Source organism: Vanacampus margaritifer, chromosome 11 (genome assembly GCF_051991255.1).
Source record: "Vanacampus margaritifer isolate UIUO_Vmar chromosome 11, RoL_Vmar_1.0, whole genome shotgun sequence".
Lineage (NCBI taxonomy): Eukaryota > Metazoa > Chordata > Actinopteri > Syngnathiformes > Syngnathidae > Vanacampus > Vanacampus margaritifer.
The window spans coordinates 13,351,791-13,377,315 of record NC_135442.1 but is presented as its reverse complement, the minus strand read 5'-3'; the positions used below and the strand labels follow the sequence as shown (position 1 = coordinate 13,377,315).

At 39.4% G+C, this 25,525-nt stretch overlaps 1 protein-coding gene across 1 annotated transcript in view; it reads left to right on the top strand.

Annotated features, from left to right (window-relative positions):
• The window catches only part of col4a1 (collagen, type IV, alpha 1), a 40,509-nt gene extending 32,076 nt beyond the window's left edge, over nt 1-8,433 (top strand). The window contains exons 34-52 of the mRNA XM_077579191.1: nt 283-435; nt 561-659; nt 774-863; nt 965-1,104; nt 1,716-1,842; nt 1,932-2,012; nt 2,141-2,239; nt 2,360-2,410; nt 2,498-2,683; nt 2,789-2,922; nt 3,004-3,076; nt 3,166-3,237; nt 3,316-3,444; nt 4,344-4,442; nt 4,504-4,716; nt 4,797-4,974; nt 5,063-5,177; nt 6,292-6,464; nt 6,561-8,433. Coding sequence (XP_077435317.1) covers nt 283-435; nt 561-659; nt 774-863; nt 965-1,104; nt 1,716-1,842; nt 1,932-2,012; nt 2,141-2,239; nt 2,360-2,410; nt 2,498-2,683; nt 2,789-2,922; nt 3,004-3,076; nt 3,166-3,237; nt 3,316-3,444; nt 4,344-4,442; nt 4,504-4,716; nt 4,797-4,974; nt 5,063-5,177; nt 6,292-6,464; nt 6,561-6,642 — 2,294 coding nt within the window. The 3' untranslated portion in view covers nt 6,643-8,433. The remainder of the gene's footprint in view (nt 1-282; nt 436-560; nt 660-773; nt 864-964; nt 1,105-1,715; nt 1,843-1,931; nt 2,013-2,140; nt 2,240-2,359; nt 2,411-2,497; nt 2,684-2,788; nt 2,923-3,003; nt 3,077-3,165; nt 3,238-3,315; nt 3,445-4,343; nt 4,443-4,503; nt 4,717-4,796; nt 4,975-5,062; nt 5,178-6,291; nt 6,465-6,560) is intronic.
• Nucleotides 8,434-25,525: the final 17,092 nt, after the last annotated feature.

Here is a 25,525-nt window from a genome sequence, read left to right as displayed (position 1 = left end):
TCTGTGAAAAATAGTATGAGAAATGGGATTAGTAGCCATTTTGTGACATGGCCATTGGAACAACCCCTAGACAGGTGACTGTTGTTGATCTGGAGATAGGTGGAGCCCTATTATGATTCCAAAACACATGACTCTTTGTTTTTGGGGTCAGTCCATATTCTTGCGCCTCCAGTTCTATCACCGTCAATAGACCCGGGACGAGGGTCCTACTCTCTGAGTAGTAGTCAGTAGACGCCTACAACAACATGACGGAAAGACCCCCATTAAATCTCTCATTCTCAGGTGATCCCGGTCTTCCTGGTTTGCGAGGACAAGAGGGAAACTCTGGACTTAAAGGAGAGAGGGGAGAGACGGGTCTACAGGGGCCTAAGGGGAGCATGAGTAAAGTCGAGATGGAGCACATGAAAGGGGATAAGGGAGACTTTGGAGATCCAGGTGCGAAACTAATGAAACATCAAAGTCCATTCAAGTCTCACTCTCGTGCACAGATTCCAACAAATCCATCAAAGTGATACACAGTCTAATTTAACAACACTGTAAAAAGTTGTCTGTCTCATCAGGAAACCCTGGAATAACAGGACAGAAAGGCTTTCGCGGTTTACCTGGAGACCCTGGAATGCCAGGAAAAAATGGAGAACCTGGTTTACCCGGACAGCCAGGTGCACACATTTAATGTGAAAAAAAAATCAAAGAACCAAATGCATTTACTCTACCTCAGTGGAGAAACTTGTAGTTCTACTAAATGTTGTTTGTATTTTATCAATGTGTCTCAGGTAAGAAAGGAGATGTTGGCGTTCCTGGAGAACCTGGCAGTTTGGGCCCTCCTGGACAAAAGGGGAGTGCAGGCGAGATGGGAATACCAGGTAAGCAAAAATGCAAATGTTGATTGTCTACATTTGAGTACGTGAGACAAGTTCAAGAATGGAAAAGTACACTTTTAATTTAATCAAATTTTTATGTGCAGGTCCAGTTGGTTCAAAGGGTTTTAAAGGAGATATAGGTACACCGGGCCATCCTGGTTTCAGAGGAACAGATGGCGATAAAGGAGAGCGTGGAGCACCTGGTGAGCCAGGTATTGGTCTCCCAGGAATTCCAGGAGAAAGGGTAATCCTCTAAGTTTTTTTTATTTTTATGTTGATTGAGCAAGCTTTCCCCAAAAAGAGTCTTGCTCCGATATAGGCATGTACATATTAATGATAATAAGTTATAATAAAAAATAATTCTTTTGTAACTTTAGCTGTATTCCTACCTGTTACATTTACCTTATATTAGTGTCCTCAGTGTTATTGCATTTTTTTCATAGTGAGAAATAATATATGAAAATCAGCCACACATTTATTGGTGGAACCTACCAAAAGAAAAATTAGGGTCTCTACTTTCATCAGGAAAAATGTACATTTGTATCTGTTTCTGTTTTGCAGCAATTAGCATTAGAATATAGTTAAGTTTCATCATTACTCACAAACCTGTTGAAAACATTGGCAAAAAGAGCTTGTCGCAACATGGCTCTGGCTGACCTCTTATACTTTGCTGCCACCTGCTGGACGTTTTTTTGTAATGACTACCATAGAAGCGACCTCTTCATGTCAGAAGTTGTATCAAATCCTTCTCCATGCTCTAGCATAAAAAAAAACATTAAAAAAAATGTATATACAGTATATACGTTTTTGGGCTTCAATGAGTTAAGCATGACTTTCTTGGTCATTTTCTTATAGGGCCAAGCCGGCCAACCAGGATTCCCAGGACCACGAGGAGAGAAGGGTTTGAAGGGTCATATGGGAACACCCGGCATGCCAGGACTGCAAGGATCTAAGGGAGACAATGGAATATTTGGCACTCCAGGTCAGATTTCACTTTTGTGTCATCATACCCATTCACAAACATCCAGGGATAGCATGACCCACGATATGTAACCATATAATCCAACGTAGGCCAGCCAGGAATACCTGGTGAGAAGGGTGTCCCTGGGCTGCAAGGGTCTGCAGGAGAACCTGGTCATGATGGTCGCCCGGGTAAGGAGCAGGTTTATTTGGGGCCACAGATTGAGGCCTGCAATTACTGATCGATTTACAAATAATGTGTTGTTTCTGTGTTATGTAGTGGTCTGTAACAAATCTTGTTTGAACTTGTTCTCTACCAGGCGAGAGTGGCTTGCCAGGACCTCCTGGTCCACCTGGAGAGAAGGGAGAAGTGGGTGTTGATGGCATCCCTGGGTCTTCAGGGGAGAGAGGAGACCCTGGTTGGTAGCATACAATGATTTTCAATATTATACACTTTTTTGCAGTACCAGTCAAAAAAGATTTCCATCCCAAACCTGGATCATAGGTATTATGATTTTGAAGTCAACTGTGTTCTGTAGGTCTACCTGGACTTAGTATTGCTGGAACTCCAGGGGAGCTAGGTATCAAAGGTGAGATTTGCCTCCATTACTAATTCAAAATTCAAAAAATTTCAAAGGAGTTTAATAATGAAAATATCTCCTGTGTGTCTTGTCCAGGTGATAGAGGTAGTCCCGGCTTCCCGGGCAGCCCAGGCTATCCCGGTGTGCCTGGTATCAAAGGTGACAAGGGACTTCCCGGCTTTGAGGGACGCCAAGGTGAACCAGGAGAAATTGGGTCGCCAGGATTCTCTCTAGAGGGCCCTAAAGGAAATCAGGGAGAAATAGGGCAACCTGGAGAACCAGGTATGCCACAATTTACAACTATTTACTATTTACAAGGAGGGTATCTGACAAGTCTGATTGTATTGTACCAGAAAACAAATGCTATCTAATTTCTTTATATAACAGGAATCATTGGCGCTCCGGGACCTTCTGGTGTGCCAGGACGAGATGGCTACAAGGGAGACAAAGGAGACCAGGGTCTTCCCGGTTTCCAGGGAGAGTTTGGCCAAAAGGGTGACTCTGGAACATCTGGATTTCCCGTGCGTAACAAGGCCATTGATACATAGTCTGCGAGTTAAGATCTAACAAGTTCATAAGTATGCTTGTATTTTTGTGACCAGGGGCCAGCTGGCCTTCCAGGTGTTCATGGTCCCAAAGGAGAGAGGGGAGTTGATGGGGTGCCCGGTTTCCCAGGTGGATAAAAATGTATCTTTGTCCACGTCCACTCTTAAGACAACACGTGCTAATGTAGTTCTTCTGTTGTTGTAATTATGGATATCTAGGTACCAAGGGACTTCAAGGCGACTTTGGATTTAAAGGAGAAGTTGGAGATAGAGGATTCCAAGGAGATAAGGGTAAGGGGACACATCAGCCACCAGTTATAGGACTTGATGGATCTACATAACACAAAACAACATTCTATTGTATTTCAGGTAATGTTGGCCCGCCCGGTCCCCCTGGTCCACACACCTTCATCAAAGGAGACATTGGTCAACCGGGAATCACAGGCTTACCAGGACCACAGGGGCCATCTGGGTTCCCAGGACAGAAAGGACTACAAGGTAACAATGAAAAATTAATTGATTAGGAATTCGGCTCCTGGGTTTGCTCTCCGGCCGGTGGCCCCTGCGGCGTCCGGGGGTTGCGCCTTGGTGCTGCCGTGGCCTGGGGGATTGTGCTTGCTCTGTCCTGGCCGGGGTCGACGGCTCCCCTCTTTGGTGGAGGTTTTCATGCATGCCAGATCCACCACACCAGCATCTATCGAAATTCAAACACAATCTGCTTCTTCCTGTGGTCGTTGAATCGGTGGAGGTGGATGTCTGTGAATCTCACTCTGCTTCATCTATCCTTCCTTCCTTTCCTCAGTCCTTCCTTTGGTCTCTTGAGGTCTCCCTAATTTGTTGGAATTTAGATGTTTCTGGGGTTGGTGAAAGACTCTGGTTGTTAACCCGGTGGGTAGTAGGTGATGTCTGGTCATGGCTGTATTTCACTTTCCTTTCCTTTCTTTGATCCTTCCTCGGGTCTCCTGGCAACCTCACGACTCTAGCTGGATTCTGAAGTATTCGGTTTAGGTTAAAGGTATGGGATTTTTAATAGGTTTTAGGTGAATCATTGAGTACACACTCACACGCACGCACACATGCACACACACACACACACACACACACACACACACACACACACACACACACACATGCACATACAAAATTTGAAATACAAATAAAAAGAGAGAGAGAGCAATGATGATGACATGTCGAATCGGTAAAATCACAGAATGAACAATACTGAGCTCGCTCAGAAAAAAAAAGATTTTAGTTTTATGTGTGGAATTGATTGTTTACTATATTGATCACAGCTTGAGGCAATGAGTCAAGGAATTTTAGTTTAATAATCATTCCTAGTTATTCAGGTCCCTTCTCGCTTTAATCATTTAGCCTTCACATTTTCTTGATTTTCACAGGTCTGACAGGTATTACAGGGCCAAAAGGAGAAGATGGCCTCCCTGGGTATCACGGTCAGCCAGGATCCAAAGGCGATGCTGGTCTACCTGGGCCTCAAGGTCAGAAGTCCACATAATCCATTAAAAGAAAAAAGAAAAAAAACACTAATCCTGTTTTTAGGACCCAGAGGGTATCCTGGCCCACCGGGACCTGATGGTGTTCCTGGCCAATTGGGACCACCCGGCCCCTCCTCTATGGATCACGGTTTCCTAGTGACTCGGCACAGCCAAACAGTGGAGGTTCCAGTTTGTCCTGAGGGCACCTCGCCCATATATGATGGATACTCGCTGCTCTACGTTCAAGGCAATGAACGCTCCCATGGGCAGGATCTCGGTGAGAATCTTACACTTGGAAAAAAAAAAGATGGACATCAAGGAGCTTTTTAAGGAACGCGTTATCCCTCGGGTTTCTAGGTACAGCAGGCAGCTGTTTAAGAAAGTTCAGCCCGATGCCCTTCTTGTTCTGCAATATCAACAACGTCTGCAACTTTGCTTCTCGTAATGACTACTCATATTGGCTCACCGCGCCAGAGCCCATGCCTATGAGTATGGCGCCAATTACCGGCGAAAGCATCAAACCCTTCATCAGCAGGTTTGTGTTTATAGTGTCTATCAAGTTCTTCAGCGCTATCATCACACTTGTAGCTAACATTTGATCCCTCTCGTGCACTTTTTTAAAGGTGTGCAGTGTGTGAAGCTCCAGCCATGGTGATCGCGGTTCACAGTCAGACCATTATGATCCCGCCGTGTCCTAACGGTTGGGACTCTCTGTGGATCGGCTACTCTTTCGTCATGGTGAGACACTAACAATTTTGTTGGATTTTTATCATGGCAGCACGGTAAATGTTGAAAGACGAAGAAATGTTCAATTTGGAATTTAACTCATTCCCTCCCAGCCTTTTTCACTGAAGCAACCCCCTTCGCTCCCGGCTGTTTTACTGGATTTTGACTGATTTTGCAAGGCTGAATATGGTGTTCTATTGCTATAAAAACATGGAAGCCACCAAAAGAAAGATTAGAGTCTCTTCTTTCATCTGGGAAAAAAAACATATTTGTATCTGTTTCTATTTTGCAGCAATTAGCATTAGAATATAGCTAACTTTCATCATTATGCACAATCCTGTTGAAAACACTGGCAAAAAGAGGTTATTGCAACATGGCCCTTGCTGATCTCTTATCTTCTGATGCCACCTGCTGGCCATTTTTTGTAATAACTGCCATTGCCTTAAGCGACCTCTTCAGCTCAGAGTCTTCTGTATGCTCTAGCATAAAAAGAACACAGGACAAAGTATTAAAAAACATATTTATTTTTTATTATTTTATTTTGGGGGTTTGAATGTGGTAATAGTAAATGGAGTGCAATTATATAGTGCTTTTATCTACGGCGCCTAAGATGCTTTACAAAGCCTCACATCAAGCACTCATTCTTACAATAATGGGCAGCTGCATGCTAGGTGCTAACAGGCCCACTGGTAGCAAACTCAGGTTGTATCTTGCCCAAGGACATTTCGACAGATTCAAACCAGTGACCAACTGTGAATGTATAGCTTCAGATTCAGGATTTTCTATGAAGATTTGTTTGAGAAGCTTAGTTTGCACCAACATGAAAGTCTGTCTGTGTCTGTGCTGTTTATGAGTGAAAAGCAAACACTTCAATCAAAAGTAGATGAAAAATCAATCCAAAATATTGCCCAAACATCAGTCTTAGCCTCCTTTAGATCTTCACGCCATTATCCCTGTCAGTCATCTTGGTAGCCAATTACGAGGTTTCTGAGAATTGTTGAAAATTGCGCATAGTGATGCCACAAAAAACCACACGAGACCTAGAGTGGCTCTAAGAGGACAAAAGCATAAAGGCTACCCATATGACTCCCCTGATCATACTCTGTATATGTGTGTGTTTGTGTAGCACACTAGTGCAGGTGCTGAGGGTTCGGGTCAGGCTCTGGCCTCTCCCGGTTCCTGCTTGGAGGAGTTCCGAAGCGCTCCGTTCATCGAATGTCACGGTCGAGGAACATGTAACTATTACGCCAACTCCTACAGTTTCTGGCTTGCAACAATTGAAGACAGTGAGATGTTTACGTAAGTTGGATGGATTTCACACGTATCATTTTAGAGAGTAACTTAAGATATAGTATTATAATATATATGTTTTTTTCCTTCTCCCTTGATCTCTAGGAAACCTGTCCCAACGACGCTAAAAGCGGGAAATCTGCGAACACACATAAGTCGCTGTCAGGTGTGCATGAAGAGGACATAAACCCTGCCTGACTTGCGAGCCCGTTCACTTGGCTTTAAAACTTCCTCATGTCCAAGGATGGTGCTATTCCCTGCATGTGTGAGAGCAGAGGGACTCAGTTTGAACTTTTGCAAACCAGAAAAAACAAAACAAAGACCAAGTGCCTCTCGCTCCATGCAGAACACTTCTACTAACAAAGAATGGCGCCCAGTTTACCGCTGCACTGAGTACTTGCCCCCCCGAACTGGTAAACTAATGTTCATTTTAAATGGTTGCTTTGAATGCATATGTAAGCCAGGTGCTATTGAATCGTACTTATTTGCCATATTCAAATTCCTGCTAGAAAAGATAAAGCTACATGTTTATAATATAGAGCCGCACTCTGTTTTTAAACTTGTTTACACACACTGATATGAGGATGGGACTTGCCACTGATTCCACATTTCATTTGCTAATGCACGACACGCAGATGTATAACAAATATCCTGTTGTAAATATAATGCATTCCTAGTTCAACATACTCTCCTCAGGTTATTATTGAGTCTACTTTGTGTGTTATTAAATCCCTTTTTATTTATGAGACGTATGAGACTTTGTTGGACTCGAGTGAATGCAAGGTTCAATTTAGCGTCTTAAGAACACGTTGAAAACAGCAATGCAGTACAAATGGCAGGTCAGAATGTGTATGTGTGGCAGATGACTTCTCTGTTGTAACAATGCTTTGTATCAATTAAAAAAAACAATAATAATAAATTGATACAATTAGAAAAGCTTTACAGTATACAATTTGTTGTTAAGTAGCATTGTTGCAACTGAAGAAAGTAATCTGTGAAAAACACATTTTGTTGTTTGTGTTATTGCTGTTATTGATGCACGGATAAATATACTAAATATAACAGAAATGCATGTAATGCAACTTCATTTTCTGCCTTAGTCCCCTTCAGTAACTCCAACCTTTGATACCCCAAAAATGCACATGTATATATACAGCTTATATTCTACTTTCACATAACATGTACTTGATATTCTGCTCTTGGACTTTATTGTGAAAAACTTTGTTTTAGGTTTTTTGTTGTTGTTGATTGGCTAGTGCATCTTTCACATTTTAGTTGAACACAAAGCAATAGGGACAGCTAATGCCGAAATTATTGGTAACCTGGGCAAGTTATTATTAAAGTTACATTTTTAACTGGGTTGGAAATGGCACAATAAAGTTAAAAGAGATTTTGAAGTGTTGTGTTGGGTTAAGACAATTTAATTAAAGCACATACTCACAGCTAGCTAGCTATATAATTAGCCAGATAGTTTAGTAGCTAGCTAGCCAGATAGATAGATAGATAGATAGATAGATAGATAGATAGATAGATAGATAGATAGATAGATAGATAGATAGATAGATAGATAGATGAAATTAAATTAGTCATACTATTTCTCAATGGGTTTTTTTTTCTCCCTCATTAACAGTTGATTAAAATGTGCTAGATGAAGTAGAGGTTGCCAGGGTTGTTTAGAATGTGGCAAAAGTGGATGGCAGTGTATGGGTTTTAATTTTAAAGTTGCTTTTTTCTTGTGATATTTCCAACCAGACATTATCCATTCAACAAATAAAAAGTGTACTTTAACTGAAAATATTGCAAAGTTAGTCTTAACATTATACAGAGACGTCAGACAGTCCAGCACAATGAAGACTCAGTGTTTTGTACTGAAAAACAAAGGTATAATAGTAATTATAAATTGACCACAATATGCATTTTTTTTTTGATAATTTTTTCAAAGTTTGTGTAACTCATGCAATAAAGCCATTTGTAGACATTGTCTGTTTATGTAACTGTGAGCGAATATAACGGTTGTACAATTACATGAATTTGCTGTAACCCTCTAGACCACTAGAGAGCGCCATCACGATTTGTGCTGGTGAGTTGCGACCTTCCAAGTCCTGTACCTGGCTCAGTTTTGCTTGTATTTTATTTTAATTTTGTCCTTCTAGACAGCAGAAGCAGATCATAAAAGTTATGCAGCCTAATTGAAGGGCATGATAAGAAGAAGAAGAAGAAGAAGCCACTAGCTCAGCACTTCTCCCGGGACGCGGGCCAACAAACCCGTTCACCCCTCCTTCCTCGACGAAAACACAAACAGATCGATGGGCACCCCATGCCCCCCCCCGCCCCCCCCCTCTACTTTCATCCATGCTCTCGTCTTTCAACTATTACCGGAATGCTAGCCCTTGTTTCCGCTCTTGTCACAAACAAAGGCCTTGACCTCGCCTGTCTATCATCATAAAAAAATCTTTGACCTCGCACTGGCCCTGGGGTCACTCAGGTGAGGGATGGAGGGTTCATGGAGGGGGGGTCATGATGTTGAACAATGGTAATGATGTTGATCTTCTTTACCGGCAGTCCTTTATGGACCTTGCTTTTGTGCACAGAGGCCATTAATAATGCTGTGGTCCTGTCATCAAATGTCAACTTTGGTGATTAAATACATACCATTTCTCTTTTTTCACTTTTGTCAAAGAAAATTATCAACTGCTCCTCCAGCACCAAAACACAACATGGCAGTGTTCCGTCTGTCCCATGATGACCGACCCAGCACACGTAGAACTATATCGGCACCCGAATCTCCTCCCTCAAACTTGATGTCTGTTGTAGTACCAAGACTGACCTGTGGGAGGGAGCATGATGCTGTCTGGCATCCGGACTACTGAACAATGCAAAGAAGAAGATAACACATACAGCGGTGGTCGTGCAATTGATACCTCTGCCTTCAGTCGGGACTTACCCCAAGCGATGACTTAATTATGTTTTGATTGCAGAAAACCATCAATAGTATGATCCAAAAAATCAACATAACAGCACACAATTGTACAACATACATCATACTAGGCACATGTGTCAAGATTCAATATTCAATATTTATTTATTTGTCATTGCAAATAACATGGTTATAAACAATGAGATAACGTAATGAGCCCCAAATGCTGGCATAGTGTGTCTATAAAGTGCAGAAGTGCATATGGGACATCTAGCGAAACCCAGATCCGGTCCTCGAGGCCTGAGTCCTGCATGTTTTCGAGGTTTCTCTACTCCAATGCACCAGATTCAATAATCAGAATAATTATCAGGCTCCTGCAGATGAGCCTAAATAATGAGCTGCAATGAGCTTAAATATGAATCAGCTGTGTTGAACATGGGAAACCTCGAAAACATGCAGGACTCAGGCCCTCGAGGACCGGACTTTGACACCACTGATATAAGATGTTTCAAAATCAATATTTATCAATTAAGCTAACAAAAAACAAAATATATCATACTCACCAGAGATAGTGACTATTAAATATATTAATATGTGAAGATCACTTTACAGGGCAGCACGGTGGCTGACTGGTTAGCACGTCCGCCTCCCAGTGCAGAGGACGTGAGATCGAGTCCGGGCTTCGGCCTTCCTGGGTGGAGTTTGCATGTTCTCCCCGTGCTTGCGTGGGTTTTCACCGGGTACTCCGGTTTCCTCCCACATTCCAAAAAACATGCATGGCAGGTTAATTGAACACTCCAAATTGTCCCTAGGTGTGAATGTGAGTGTGGTTGTTCGTCTCTGTGTGCCCTGCGATTGACTGGCAACCAGTTCAGGGTGTACCCCGCCTACTGCCCGAAGCCAGCTGGGATAAGCTCCAGCACCCCCGCGACCCTTGTGAGGAAAAGCAGCCAAGAAAATGGATGGATGGATGGATCACTTTACAGATATAATAATTGGCTGTAACAAGTTTTGCTCTAAGCAACCAATCAGAGAACAGGATGAGGACAAAAATGAAATCTAATTGGCTAAATAAATTGTGTCATTGTTAATATAATTTAAATTACATTGCAGTAACTACTGACTCTGAAGGCCATGGGCAGATTAGACTGACGTGGCAACACAGGTCGAAATATGATTGGATGGAAAAATACTAACAACCGATTGTACCGGAAGCCGAGCAGACAACTGAAATGCTACAAAGTGCCAACAACAAAGACATAAAAAGAAAGTCTCCACGGTGACATGCGCGGGTGCCATTTTGTAATTCAGCTTGTCAAAAAAACTTTTCGCAATGCAGTGTGACATAAGTGACAATTTGTTGTGTTCATCCATCCTCTGTGAACCAGGAAATGGTCTGCTCACAAAAGGCCCAAACTGATTTTTTTTCTTCAATCAATATGCTGCCATTAACTTCCAGACTTGCTGTTGTTACACTCACTGAATGTAAACACAAGATTGCAGTGGCCTAAATAGCCTAAGCTTCTGAATGGTTAAGCTTGTACATAACTGGCGTTTGCATGCAAACACCAAGTGTCACTGCCATGTGGTCGGGGTCAGCACTCAGCTTCGCCCAGTCGCTTGGATGGCGGTGGGGGGGGCTTTGCAATCCAAAACCTTAACATCTTTAAATGTTTTAATCCCATTGGCTGCCCACTAATGCCACTAAGTTGAGAGCAACAATTACCTGCAGCGTGAAAGGTTACGTGGCAGTTAATATTATTACAATAATCTGTTTATAATCTCACTTGAAGGGAGAGCAAAGTAAGTGACCCAGCACCAACAAGTAATTCAATCATCTGTCAAGATCAGACAAACTTTAACGGTTCGAGGCACCACAATGAGTTAAAAAAGAAAAGTGTAAACATTGCACTTGTTTATTTGTTCGTTTGCAACCAGCCTGCCAATTTGTTTGAAATCCCGCAACCTCACACGGAATGTTTTTCAGCCTGCGTCAGGTGGCTCGCATGACCTCGACCTTTCCCTTGAGTGGATCAGTCAGGCTGCAACCTCCGCTAGATCCCCCTTGACCTGAGCCCCACCAAATAAAGATTAACAGGCTGCATGCATGGCGTGCGACTACAGTGAGTGCAACGCGAGACGTCCACCACAAACATCCTTAAATACCCTTTACACACATCTTTAAATGACAGGATTTTTGTTATCTAAATTTAGAGACTTCACAGTTGACACAACTTTATGTGTATATTCTTCTCACGTTTTCCTCTAGCACACTTTGTTGTAATAAGTGATACAAAAAAGTCCTCAAAAAATCTAAAGAAAAAACAAAACATAGAGTTAATCTTTCAACCTCTTCCACTCTGGCTGTTGATAAATCTTGGTCAAATTTCAAGTTGCACAAGTACTCCACACAACAAGAAACAGTGGCATTAGCATCATGCTAATGCTAACACAGAATTAGAAGTGTCCTGGTCCACTGACATCGCAGATCATAAAAGAAAGTGATGCCTAGCAATGACAGATGATTTTCTCTTTATTATAAAAAGTTGTGAAATAAATAAATAAATAAGTTTGTAAACGCAAATAAACTTAATAACTGTAACATTAGCATTGACGCTAACTCGAGAGGTGTTCTGGCCGGTCCACCAATGTAATCGCTCTCTGAAGAAGAAGGCGGATGCTTTTCTCAATATTACGAGCCAATTAATGTTCAAATGGTTTTCCATTTTAAGAGAAAAAATACACATTGTTGCTTAAAAAACAAAAACTCATTTAAATCTTTTTGAGCTGCTGCAGCATCTGCGCAGCTTTCCTCAATCCGGTCTGAGGGGAACCAATAAAACGGAATGATTGCCTCATTGTGGGGGCCTAATGAAGCTGGCAACATTCAGTGAGGAGCACTAAGATGAGGCCCATAAATCCCAGTTCAACACTATTACTTGCCTATGAACACCTCCAATGCATTCAACATTATCTCATGTTTATTGGATTGCAGTCTCTGAGTTAACTCAACACGCTCGTCGTTTGTGTGCACAAGTCGATAAGCCCCAGACACCAATAAGTATCATCTTAGTGCTCTATTAGGATTTTAATGTAGGTCATATGTACAGTTATTAAATCAAACTATTTTCAAATTACTTTCTTCTTGAGAACCATTATAGGATTTTATTTTTTTATTTTTTGCCATCTGAAGTCTTAAGCATCTGTTTGACCAGAACACTGATGTGCGTGCAGGAGGTTAAAATGGTGAATCGGCTGGATTGGGATCGGACGATATTTAGCATTTTATGCAAAATCGGCGATCCAGCTGTCATAATTTGCCCGATTGATCAGTGACATAATTGATAGGCTCTGAAAAAAAAAAGACATTACGTGATGCTGTATTTAATGCCTATCAATGTTTTTTGAAGATTAAACAACAACAACAACAACATGCATTTCAATTGCAATTCAGTTAGAGGTGATTTTCGCTATTCATAGGCTGGGCCGGTCCTTATGCTCCGCGAATGATGGTGGTCGACTCTAGAGTAAATATAAAAGTTTTTCTGATCGAATCGGTGATCAGTTATAAATTTTTTTCAAACTCAATCAATGATCGATGATTGGCCGATCCTGATCGGAAAAACTCTATTTTTTTGCCATCTGTCATAAAATGACGTCCAATCATCTATGAGTCTTGATATTTTTTCCTTGTTAAAATGTTAAAAGTTTTTTTTAACATGACTGATTTTTAGTGTATTTATTTATCGTAAAATTATATACTCTAATTTGTTTGTCATAAACTGCAGCTTTAATTTTGTAATATTGACTCTTCTACCATTATATTACATTTTAATCTCATAAAATCATTATTTATTTTTGAAACAATACCTATTAAATTATTTGTGATTTGTAAAATGCTTGAATGTTTTTTTGCCTTATTTTTTCTTATGAAGTTGTTATTATTATTATTATTATTATTGTTTTTCTCTGATTATTTTTTAATTCATATAATATTGGTGGTAACATTGCAACTATTTTTGTGCTAACATTTTGCTTAAATATTGAAACATTTATTTTTCAACTGGATTTCTCTTTATATTAATGTTTTTTATAATATTTTAATTTGTGTTTTCATAGACCTAAAACAACAAAATTGCATTCCCCTGTACATTTGCGACTTAATTTAATATTGCAAAGCAAGACATTATTCTTGTCACCTTTTTCATTGAATTTCTGGTCCACCAGGATCATGGGCCACTAAAGTAGACAATAACAGATGCTATTCACTTTTTAGTGTAATATAATGAGTCCATCTTTTTGAGCCATCTGTACTCGTAGGAGCCACTTGGCGGCTTGATCGGAACTCTGATGTGCTTGAAGGAGGCCAAACATGGTGCTTCCTCTCCCGCCTCTGCCTCCCACAATTCTGCCTCCTCCATTGAAATTTGCTCTGGCAACGTAGCGTCCGCTCGGTATGAATGAGGGAAGACAAAGAAAACGGAGGAGTAAAAAAAAAAATATAGCACCAAAGGAACAGGGAGTGTGTGGGCGTCGCAGGCAGAGTGGGACAGAGTTGGTGGGTGGGTGTTTTTTTTCCTACTATTACTCCCAATCCGTCTTTACTCATCATTAGATCACTTTTACATTTGTGATTTCTACACTCAGGTACCGATTAGGTCACAACTTATCACTAAAAGGAGAATAGTGAAAATACATGAGGAACTAGGAGACAAAAAGTGCATAACTACGGTGTTAAGAGTGCCTGGCATAAGCATGAGGATCTGTTGACGCCTTCTGGAGTGTTAGTAGCATCAGATGGAGGGTCTGTGTGGGGTATTTAGGCAATGAGGATGGGCTCGTAGTCACAAGAAATGAGAAACCATAGAAACCTTCCACAGACTAGTGATAGACTGAGAAGAGAGTGTGAACATTTCCTCAAATGAACCAGAAGAAAGGAACTCTGTAGGAAAATCATAGAAAGATGTTGTGCTTGATGGTTTGCTCAAGGGCGCCTCCAGAAGGTTTTCGAATGTTACAAGAGTTGAGTTACTTTAGTGGGGAAGAAAATTCGGCAGTGTTACAACATTAAAGTCAAAATAAGACAATAATTGAATTTGTAATTTTGTGAGCAAAAGACTCATTTTGGCTAATGAAAATTGTAGAGATTTTACTAAAGTATTTATTTATTTAGTTTTGTTTAAAAAAAAATTGTTTTGCTGGTTTGCTCAAGGGCGCCTCCAGAAGGTTTTCGAATGTTACAAGAGTTGAGTTACTTTAGTAGGGAAGAAAATTCGGCAGTGTTACAACATTAAAGTCAAAATAAGAATTTTGTGAGCAAAAGACTCATTTTGGCTGATGAAAATTGTAGAGATTTTACTAAAGTATTTATTTATTTAATTTTGTTTTTTGCAAAAATATGACAACATCAATCAAGTTGGAATGTGCCAAAGTTATATTACAAGAACTAAGTAACTATTTCAAGAGAGAAAAACTGTTACACAATATATCAAGAAAATGAGAGAGCAAGAAAAACACTTAGCACATCCATTTCACATTTCTCCAAACCTCCAATTTACACGTTCCGTAATATCATTAAACATTTGGTAAGAACACTCAACTAACGAGATGGTGTGATTTTGTAAAATTAAAATCTTTTTTATTTATTCCAAAACTACAAATTACAAATGTATTCTTGTAATACCTCATCTCAACACATGAGGACTTATTTTATTTTTTATTTTACTTAACAAAAATGAGGCCTGGATCTAAAGTACAAGCTAAGTAGGCTATGTTGCCTCTCTTTTAATATCATGTCTTGAAATGCATCTCATGATAATTCTTTTAGTGTGTGGTTTGTTCTACAAATAACTCTGAGGAGCAACCTTACCAGCCGAACGCAACATGAGAGGCGTCCTGGCCGGTCCACTAATATTATGGTCCACTGCAGTTTTGCCACGGCATTAAGAGATGCTATTCTCCTTTTTACAAGCGCATTTGTCATCTTTACTACCGTCATCAAATTACACCATATGCAGCTTTAAAATACGGATGAGTATACAGTGTCTTCTAAAACTGTCTCATATGAATTCATGTTTGACGGGGGTCTTCTCATCCTCAAGTTAGGATGCATACTGTGTGTGTATGGAGAATATAAACAATCAGCAAAATGTAAATAAGACTGAGAAGAAGCAACTTAACTTATGTGCTACTTTTTTGTACAGTAAATTACTTGTCCACTACGGTGACATGATGATGATTGCTTTTTTTTTCTTTTTTTTATCTTAACACTGTTGTCACGTCACATTATACATTAGCACCTAATGATTAGTAAACTATATCATCACAAGAAATATACACCGGGACGCTGTCATTAGTCTTCATGTCGCTTTCTCATGTAAAAAGCGAGGGGGTTGGAGGGGTAATGTGCACACTTTGACTAATTTTCTAATTTACACAACGGACAGATTAATATTAGCACATGAAAAAAAAAAAATCTACTATGTTTCATGCTAAATTAGCCCAGTTAATCAGTTACAGGATGAAGGTCTCTTGACTGTCCGACTTCATTTGCATTCTGTGTGAAGCCATCGTCTACCTCAAGCACCATTAACAAATGTGCATGCAGCTCCAATAATAGCAGCTGCGTTTATTTCATTAGCACTAAGCAAGCAGGCTCTTTTATTGGGGTCATCATGAAATTATAAATAAATAAAAGTAGGGGCAGAAGTAACAACAAATCACTGCCAAAAGCAGAACCCATGGTGTTTTTGTTTAGTTTAGTTTTTTTTTTTTTTTACTTTTGGTAAGTTTCAAATCCATCTGTGTCATGTCTGTTGTAGCAGCTAGCTAGCACTAAGCTAACTCCGGTCCTGCGACCAAGTTTACAACAGTAACGGCAAAGGCGTTGGTACACTGTATAGATGTGCTTTGCTGATTGATTGCTTAACAGTTTAAGATAATGATCAAGAAAAAATATATATCTTGACAATAATATGTTCTCTGCAGCCCTATGGTAATCTGATTAATATTGCGTTTGTGCAATATGAGTTAAGTTAAGCAAAATCCAGTAGTTTTTTATCAATATCAGAAGGCGGCCATTTTGCCAGGTCTCAAGTAACAGCCAATCAGAGCTCAGCTTCAGAAAACAGGTGAGCTGTGATTGGTCGTTGCCTGAGCCCTGAGCAACTGTGATGTTATCTTCAGTCGACAGCAAGTGGCAAAATGGCCGCCATCTGAGATGGATTAAAAACAGCTAGATTTTGCTTCATAACACATATTCCACAAATGTAATATTAATCAGAATGTCATGTTTAGACTAGTGAGGTCACATACAACATATTATTGTCAAGAAATGTTTAAGGTTGACTTCCACTTTAAGTGTGTTTTTGCACATTTCAGAGAACCAAAAGAACATTGCAAAAGAACAGCATACCACAGGGAAGCATGGTGGTGGACATATCACGATATGGGTCAAAATTATTTCAAATCACAAATTATTTTCATCCATCTATACTGCTTATCTCTGTTCTGAAGCCCATCCAAGCTGACTTTGTGCGATCGACGGGAAGCACCTTGGACTGATCGCCAGCCAAACAACCATTCACACACAATCCAAAGTTGACTGTTATGCACTGTTAGCTCCCTAATGGAAAGCAGCACATTGTCGTTGCCTAATGGCGTGGTCAACAATGCTGCTTGTAGGCCAAAGTGTTGATTTCTTCCCAAGCTGCTGAATTATTGAGCAAAGCTGCGCTCACAGCAGCAGACGTGTGTGTTTACAATCGCGTCAGTGTTGTTGTGCTGTTAATGGCCTCTTCCATTAGCCCCGCGTGAAGGCCCCGCTAACACCTGCATCAACAAAAACACGCGCACATGTACAAACAGGCTCGCCAATGCACTCCTACGGCCTTCTTGTGCGTTTGCTGGGCGGGGGTTGGGGACCCTCATGGGAACGACTTGTTTTCCAACACTGGCCTTAGCGCGCCAGCAAATGTGCTTACGCCGTGGCGACGCGTGCTGGCTCGACAGTATTACGGTGCGAGGCTGTCCTTCAACGTCTCTGCGGTTTCGGGATCAAATTGGCTGGCACATACATCTGCGTGAGACCTACGTGACAACATGTGTGTGTTTACAGCTTTCAGACCTTTTTATATACTGTACATTACAGGCTGCAATGAGACGCCGGGACTGTTTCTCTACTAACTTTCACCTACTTCTTAAATATTTACATGATCTGGCATTCATGAGCATATTCTTATAATATATGTACACTGTTCCAAAGTGCATTTTTCAAGGAGACATTGCAATAACTGCAACAACAAAATGACCCAAGCATTATATTTTTTACTGTACTTTGCACACACGGTCTCATTAAACCCCTATATCATGTAAATGAGCAGATTAAATGAACAGATTACTAGAGCTGGGCAATTATAGGTAGAATAATCATCACCATTTTTTAAAATCAATATTGAACTCACGATAAATAAAAATGATTATTTTATTATGATATTTACGTAAAACTTTGTATTTATTTAGCTCACAAAACTCAACTATTCAGAACTATTGATGCTTATTCATCCCTACGCATCGAATGCTTTATTATTGAACACTCCAGTTTTTCTTTTGTCAAGTACAAAATGACCTCGTAAATATCAAACATTTTGAACAATCAAACAGCGAATAATCTCTTTATCATATTTATCTTATCTTGATTTGTTGTTACTCACTTAGTCACTTAGTGGCCTATCATATTTTGTGCCATATTGTGGAAATGTGTTGGTACGACAATAAAAATTCTTTGAAAACTCAACTCAGTTTTAAATCAAATCAAATTAAACTTTATTTACTTAACACTTTTCATACATAAAAATTAGAGCTGTCAAACGATAGCATTTTTAATCAGATTAATCACATCTGATATGATTAATCACAATTAATCACTTAATTGAAAAGGCTTTTTTTTTTGCCCGCCAAATTTGAAAAGCACCTGGCATGTGTTCATTTTTTCAACATTTAATGTTATGAGGACATCTTTAACATTTTTTTTTATCTACTGCATGCACTCATCATCCTCTTTTTCTAATCAGTTAATTACTTGCATAGTTTTTAAAAAAGCGTCCACCCTCTTGCCCTCAACACACACACACACACACACCTGAAAACCTGAAAACTATGTACAGTAAAAAGACATGGCGGGACACAGAGAAACCATGTGCGGAAAAGCACCCAAGGGGAGATCATCCACTCTGAGAAGGATGACTTAAATATAACTTGAAATAACCCAAAAATACGTTTTAATTTAATCTATTCATCTGAGCACAAGACAAGACTCTAATACCCCAGGCTAAAGGCTAAAGGCTAAAGGCGCTAACCTCCCCGATCTTAAGCCCACCACACACGGAGTGACGTAGCTGTATGCAACTGAAGCGTCATGCAAACACGCTGCAACAGAAACGCCGCAATCCTGTTTGTGCTTTATGAATTTTGTATATGTAAACAACGTGCATACATAAAGCCTTTCGGTGTTAGCACACACTGACACTGAAACCATATGGCAGGAAGAGGAAATAATGAATATCACCCACAATCCAGATAGTCACTGTGAATATGCTAATAGCTGCGGGTCAACGGTCAGGACCTTCACAAACACAGCCGGCCATGTTGGCTACATGGAATACGTTCGACTTATATAAAATGGGTGAATCATTACAAACACATTTGCATGCGAAGGTCTTTGGGATGTACAGTAAGAAAATGCGCTTCTGCAGGGCGCGGCCTCCAATGAGTGGGCGGGGCTTCGAAATGCAAAACAAAATGGATATTCGCCGACGTGTGACGGCCCGAAATGGAAGCTCACTTTTACGGCGTCACTCGTCTTCATCAGTGGAACAGCCTACTGCGCAGTTCCACGCTGTTAAGCTTTAATAAATACAAAATCGTCACAGTGCGACACTGTCACTATCCATTCGGCTCATTTAGTAACTTTCAGTCCCAGCGGCCTCGCGGCTAATCATCAGGGGCCTCACATGCACCGCCAGCCGCACCGCCGAGTCACGCTTAATGAAATAGCATCATCGAGCCTTGACACACAGACGGCCAAGACTGACAGAACGTCAGCAACAGTGGATTTTTTTTTTATCTCACCTATTAGCAGATTTTGAATCTATTCCCATTTACTGCTTTTTGTGCTCAGGCCAAAGCCCTGTCTAATATAAAAGACAACATATGCCGCCACCTGGTGGCATATTGGTGCCAAAGAAGTAATTTAAAGTGAGAGGAGGAGCTTCATAAGGCTGTGGCCTTCAATAGAAAGGCTTTCCAACCATCTAGTGGCAATAAAAAACCTTTCCATGTCAATTCCACATGGACGTTTATGTGAAAGATGAGCTCATGTTGTGTTGCGCAAATTAAAAATATATTTCCATGTGTTATGTCGATTTTAAGTTGTCATAGCAAGAATCCACTTGATTTTGGAGACTACTAAAATATGGCATTTTGTATTATGGGATGGCAGTCCTGACCCCAAACGTCAAAACTTATTGCCAGGGATGCATTATTTGTATGAATTATATACTAATTATATACAATATATAATTTAATTTACTTATTCATTCATTTAGTTTAATTACTCATTCATCCATTTCCTGTTTATGGTCACATGAATAAACCAGTGGAGTTCGGGAAAAAGTTGACGACATCCTAGTCAGGCACAATAAAACATTTTTTATTTTATTTTATTTTATTTTATTTTATTTTATTTTATTTTATTTTATTTTATTTTATTTTATTTTATTTTATTTAGTTTTATTTTATTTTATTTTATTTTATTTTAGAAAGCCCATTAGAATTCTGCATGTGAAACAATCACCATTATCAACAGTGTTCTGTCTCAAATGTCATTTACAGGTTTGAAGGTGGTTTGAATTCTATTCTGCTTATCCTCACTAGTGTCATGGTGACTTCGATTGAGAGGCCGTGTACACCTTGGACTGGTCGCACTCACATTCACAACTATAGACAATTTAGGATCTTCAATTAAGTTTGCATGGATGCTTTTTTGGAGTGCGGGAACACTGAAGTTTTGGGCAAAAGTCAACACAAGTATGGGGACAACACCCCCGGATATGAATCCACGATCTCTAAACTGTGAGGTGAATGTGCTCACTACTTGGCCCTTTTAATTAACAACTTCCTACGGTTGACAATGCATGGCCTTGGAAGATGCTTTATTCTCAGTGTGTCATTTGAAAATAAGCTTGTGGGGGATGGCGGATGCAATGTGCCGAGAGTGTTTTCTGGCTATCCGAGCGCCTCCTCACATCCTCCCACTCCCACTGCTGTTACCAAAACGACTCCAGCACTCCAAACCCACACATCCTCCACAGCCTCCGACTTCACTGTGACTATTTCACCGCCCCCCCTCCCCCCCTGCGTAGTACAAATGTGATCTTCTGTGATCTCCACCCACCAGCACCTCAAAGAAAAAAAAAAACAGTTTGAATGAATGAGGAGAGCACAATAGAAGATGCTCATATTTAAAGATAAGTGATGGAGGGAGATGAAATATGAGATGGCAGAAAGAAACGTTTGCTCCTCTTAATTCAACTCTTTCATTACGTATTCATGTGACAACCATCCTGTGATGCGTATGCATGTGTGTGTGTGAGCATACATATTACCTATCACTTACATTTTAATTGCATACAGCAAGTGGAAGGCGGACTCAATTTTCTGACCACATATAATAAATACAAGCAAATACGCTTCATTTGTCATGATTTGCTTGAATGAACCTTCTTGAATCCAGATTTAATCTATTTTACACAGTAATGTACAATATGTCGGTTATATGTGGGATGTGTCATTATGACGGATCTTTCCATTCGAAGCTCACATGCACAAATGTGCTGTTATATATTTGTGTATTCAGGTCTAACTGTGCCCACATGCGTATTTACTGTATATATATTTAATATGACCCTCTTCAGTGTCCAATTTGTGAGAAATAATTTATCAATTTGTAGCAGTCAGTGTATATATGCTCGAGGTGTACTCCACAAATTATTTATGTTATTTCATGTTTATTGACCCTGTGCATAATTTAAAAGCAAAACAAAACATGAAGCTGAAATTGCCTTCAAAAGCTTCTAACTGCACGCTCCAGAAAATAAAAAAAAATTAACATAGCAAGATAATTTAAAGCTGATGTGCTTCTTTCAAATAAGAAATATTTGGACATTGCCGCTCACAAGCTAATAACAGATGCAAAGCTAATGCTACGGGGCAGTATGGCTTTATTTTATTTGTCTTTATTTATTCATGTTATAATTATGTATGCATTTATTTGATTTAATTTGATTTTGTTCAGGGTAAAGTTCAAACTGAACGATTAAAATATTTTTTTTCTATTTAATTTTTTTTTTCTTTCTTGGCTAATAAATCACTATCTGTTTATGTATCTATTTAATTGATTTTAATCAATGTTTTTTTTAATCATGGAAAACTGCTACCTGGACCTTGACAAAAAGGTCAACTACATGAACCAGTTAATTTTATTTGTGACTTAATTTCTTCTTCTTCAATTTTTCTGCATCCAGGACTTGAGCACAAAGTTTAACTACGTGAACCACTGCACTGCACGTCTTTTTAACCTGTTGCTGTTTATTTTATTTATGTGAATTTTGATGCATTTTTTACTTAAACTATGTTTTCATTTAATTTGTTTCATTAAAGCTATGTTATTTTTTTAATTAACATATTCAGTGTGGTGTTTATTCTTTATTAATTTAATTTAAGTTAGTTTATTTTATTTTATTTTTTAATTAATTTTAATGTGAGCTTTCTGATTTTGAACTGGGCATTAAAGCACAAAAGTCAGCTATGTGGATCACTACTTTAACAGCTTTGCCTATGTCTATTTTTATTTTTATTTTCCATAAATTTATGTTGCCTTATCTAAAATCTATATTTATTTTTATTTTGGGGATATTCATTTGTTGGTATTCATCTGTTTGTTCACATATAAATATGTATAACCTTTTTTTTGTAGGCCATTTTTGTCGGTCGTTATTTTGTTTGTTTATTGTATAGGATGCAGCATATCAAGTCGTCGTATCACTTCTGAGAAAAGCACATCCTGTGAGGATCTTGTGTCCTTGAGAACATGCACATGTATGGATGTGTTTGCATGATGTGCTATAGGAATGCATGTCAAATTGTTCTCAAGGACCATCGACAATTGGATTTTGTGTTCACGCTGTGTCCTTCTGATTTTTAACCATGGGAAAGTGGGACATATGCTGACAGGGCAAATTATCTTTATCCGGAAAATACCTTGTTGTTACCTAAGTTGTCACGATCAGCGTTGGACAAGTGTCAGTCGAGTCATGCGAGGGAAGAATAATCATTTCCTCATAAGGCCGATTTTTTAAAATTACATTACAGTGAAAGTCTTATTTAAATCTGCTTGTTGCAGGATGCAGATTTATTGTTCCTCATTATTACTGTTGAGCATTACTTACCATCTTCTGTTAAATGTATGGTTCCTTCAAGGTCAAGTTTAAGATTATAAAATTACACATTCCAGTCTAATTATTACAGCAAGCTATGTTGCACATTGTACAGATTACACAGAAGAATGTGGCATGCGTTCATTATGTATTCATGTGACCACTGGGGTCAGTTCAGGATAAATAACAACAACAATCAGGCCTCACACACAAAACACACACACGCATGAATGATCAGCATCCTACACTTTCCGATTAGATCATTTCCCTTTTTAATACTATTCACGCCGCCCACTTTCCCCTGCCGCCTTCTTTCTGCTGCTCTAAATGTGGACTGCGTGATATAGTCTTTGGAAGGTAACGTTAATAAATACAGCAATGGAAAGTGATGCCCACACTTGTTTGTTTTTTTTCTTCCTCAGCTTGCTTTCAGTAAAGTCAAACACGCAAAAAGTCCTTGAATATAAATGGAAACGCCTTTCTGAGATTCATATTGAATACAGACAATAAGATCATGTGTCTCTGTCATTTCCATCCCAGCACGTGACACCACATGAGACGTAATTGTGGCAAATGACTGATGATGGCGTTACGGAGCATGAATAACATATGCATTCATATTGATTTCATCTCAAGGAAGGCGGGCCCAGATTTCGCTGTTGTTGTTTTCCTCCCGCCGTGTGCGGCCAGACGAGTCATTTGTGTGGATGAATACTGTGCATTTGTTATCAGTGTGTTTCCAGCTTCCCTGCCAACTATATGATTGCCCTTCTCATCAAATAGTCACACCTTATCATTTTAAATGTGTAAATGTATACCTGACTCATTGACCTGTGAAATGAGAACATGTTTCAAGGTGCTTACATGACAAAAAGGAACAAAAAAAAGTATGAATATATGAATCTTTAATCAATTAAATAAAATACTTTTTGTTCTGTGCCATGTAACCACGGCAACCTAATTAGCTGAAATGCGTAATAAATATCCCAAAAATTATTTGGTGCATAGAAATTTTTTATGTGACTTTCAGCTGGGATTTTTTTTGTTCCTCTGGGTGTAGCAGTGACTTAGTGTAGTTGGTGCACTGGTTGGAATGAATGTAAAATTTAAACAACTATTTTAGCATTTCAATAATGTGGGGGGTTGAAACTTCTCACACAAGTCCAGCTCACAAAAAAAAAATAAAAAAATGAACATGTGAAAGTAAAGGATTTAAACTCTTTTCCCTTCAGAATCGTTAGGGCACTGCTTATATTTTCATCATGGCCAAGGGTGAAAATGGTCAATGTTCCTATTATTAGCCAACCGACGTACTCACACCTGTAATTGCTTCTGCTACTGGCATGCAATCATGTCCAATAACGGCAACATTTTCCATCAGTGCACGCCTGCGGTCCGGTCCTATGGAGATCAATGGCTTACAAAAATTAACTGCCAGAAAATTTCAATTTCCACCGTATTGATCAGGAAATACAGTCAGTTATTAGCGACAACGTGGGGCCGAAGCGAGCGATCCATACCGTAGTAGCTCAAGAACCAGAATAGTGCTTTCATTATCATCGCCATGGAATGTCATTTGTTCATATTGAACCTTGTTTCCTCGTTGTTTGACCTCATTATTGCATGCGGGGAAAATACTGTATACTTAAAAAAAAAAAATCAACGATGATGCCTTTAACATAACACCTCTTGTTAAAACAACTTAATCTTCGCACAAAAAGTGTGGCCTTTGGGATCGCTAGACGAACATCAGCTTTAACACAGTAAGCTGGAACAAAGGTTAATCTATTCAAGTAAAAGCACAATAGGCCTGACGAATACAGCAAAAAACAACAACAATTCGTTGAAACCCAGCTGAGACACTCCAGGATTTTGTCTGTAATCTTTTTTGGCCGTTGACTAATGAGATGAGGCAGCGGTTGGTTAAATAGACGTTGCAGTGCTCGCTTGATGGCGACTTATATGTATGAGAGCGCCTAATCTTTAACCCCCACCACTACCAGTCCTGCTTGTCCTTAATCTTATCCCATCAGATTGGCTATTCTAATCTTCTTTATGAAGATTATGAAAGTAATCTTTGCACACAGTGACAGTGTTGCGAGTGACTGAGACAATATGAGCATGAGACTCAGCCAGGATGTTTGTATTGGAAAGCTAGGCTAAAGACACTAAATGAGATTACATCGTCGATGTTACATGCTGTTGTAGTAAAATATGGACTTAGAAACACTAATTCTCTTCATTTATTTAACCCTGTTTGATTGTATGGGCCCCCCCCCCCTTTTTTTTTTCTTTTTTTTTTTTACAGTGATGCAGTTGTTGACATGACGTAACATAGCAAAGGTGCTGAGTTTGTGGTTTGGTTCATCATTGTCAAAATCTGCAATTAAGAGAATGGGAAACTGACGCTTCATGAAGCACTTGTGATACTTTTTTTTTTACTCCTATAGATGGCACTCTTGGTTAAAAAATGCAATGGAAACGTATTCAATTTCATTGTACCAGCCTTTACATTTAACCCAAGGGCACCATCTAGAGTAAAAAAATATATATATATATCGCACGTGCTTCATGAAGCTTCATTTTCCCGTCAGTACAAGAATGAATACTGTAATGACTGTAAAAACAATTATATAAATACGTCTCATGGCAGTCGTGAC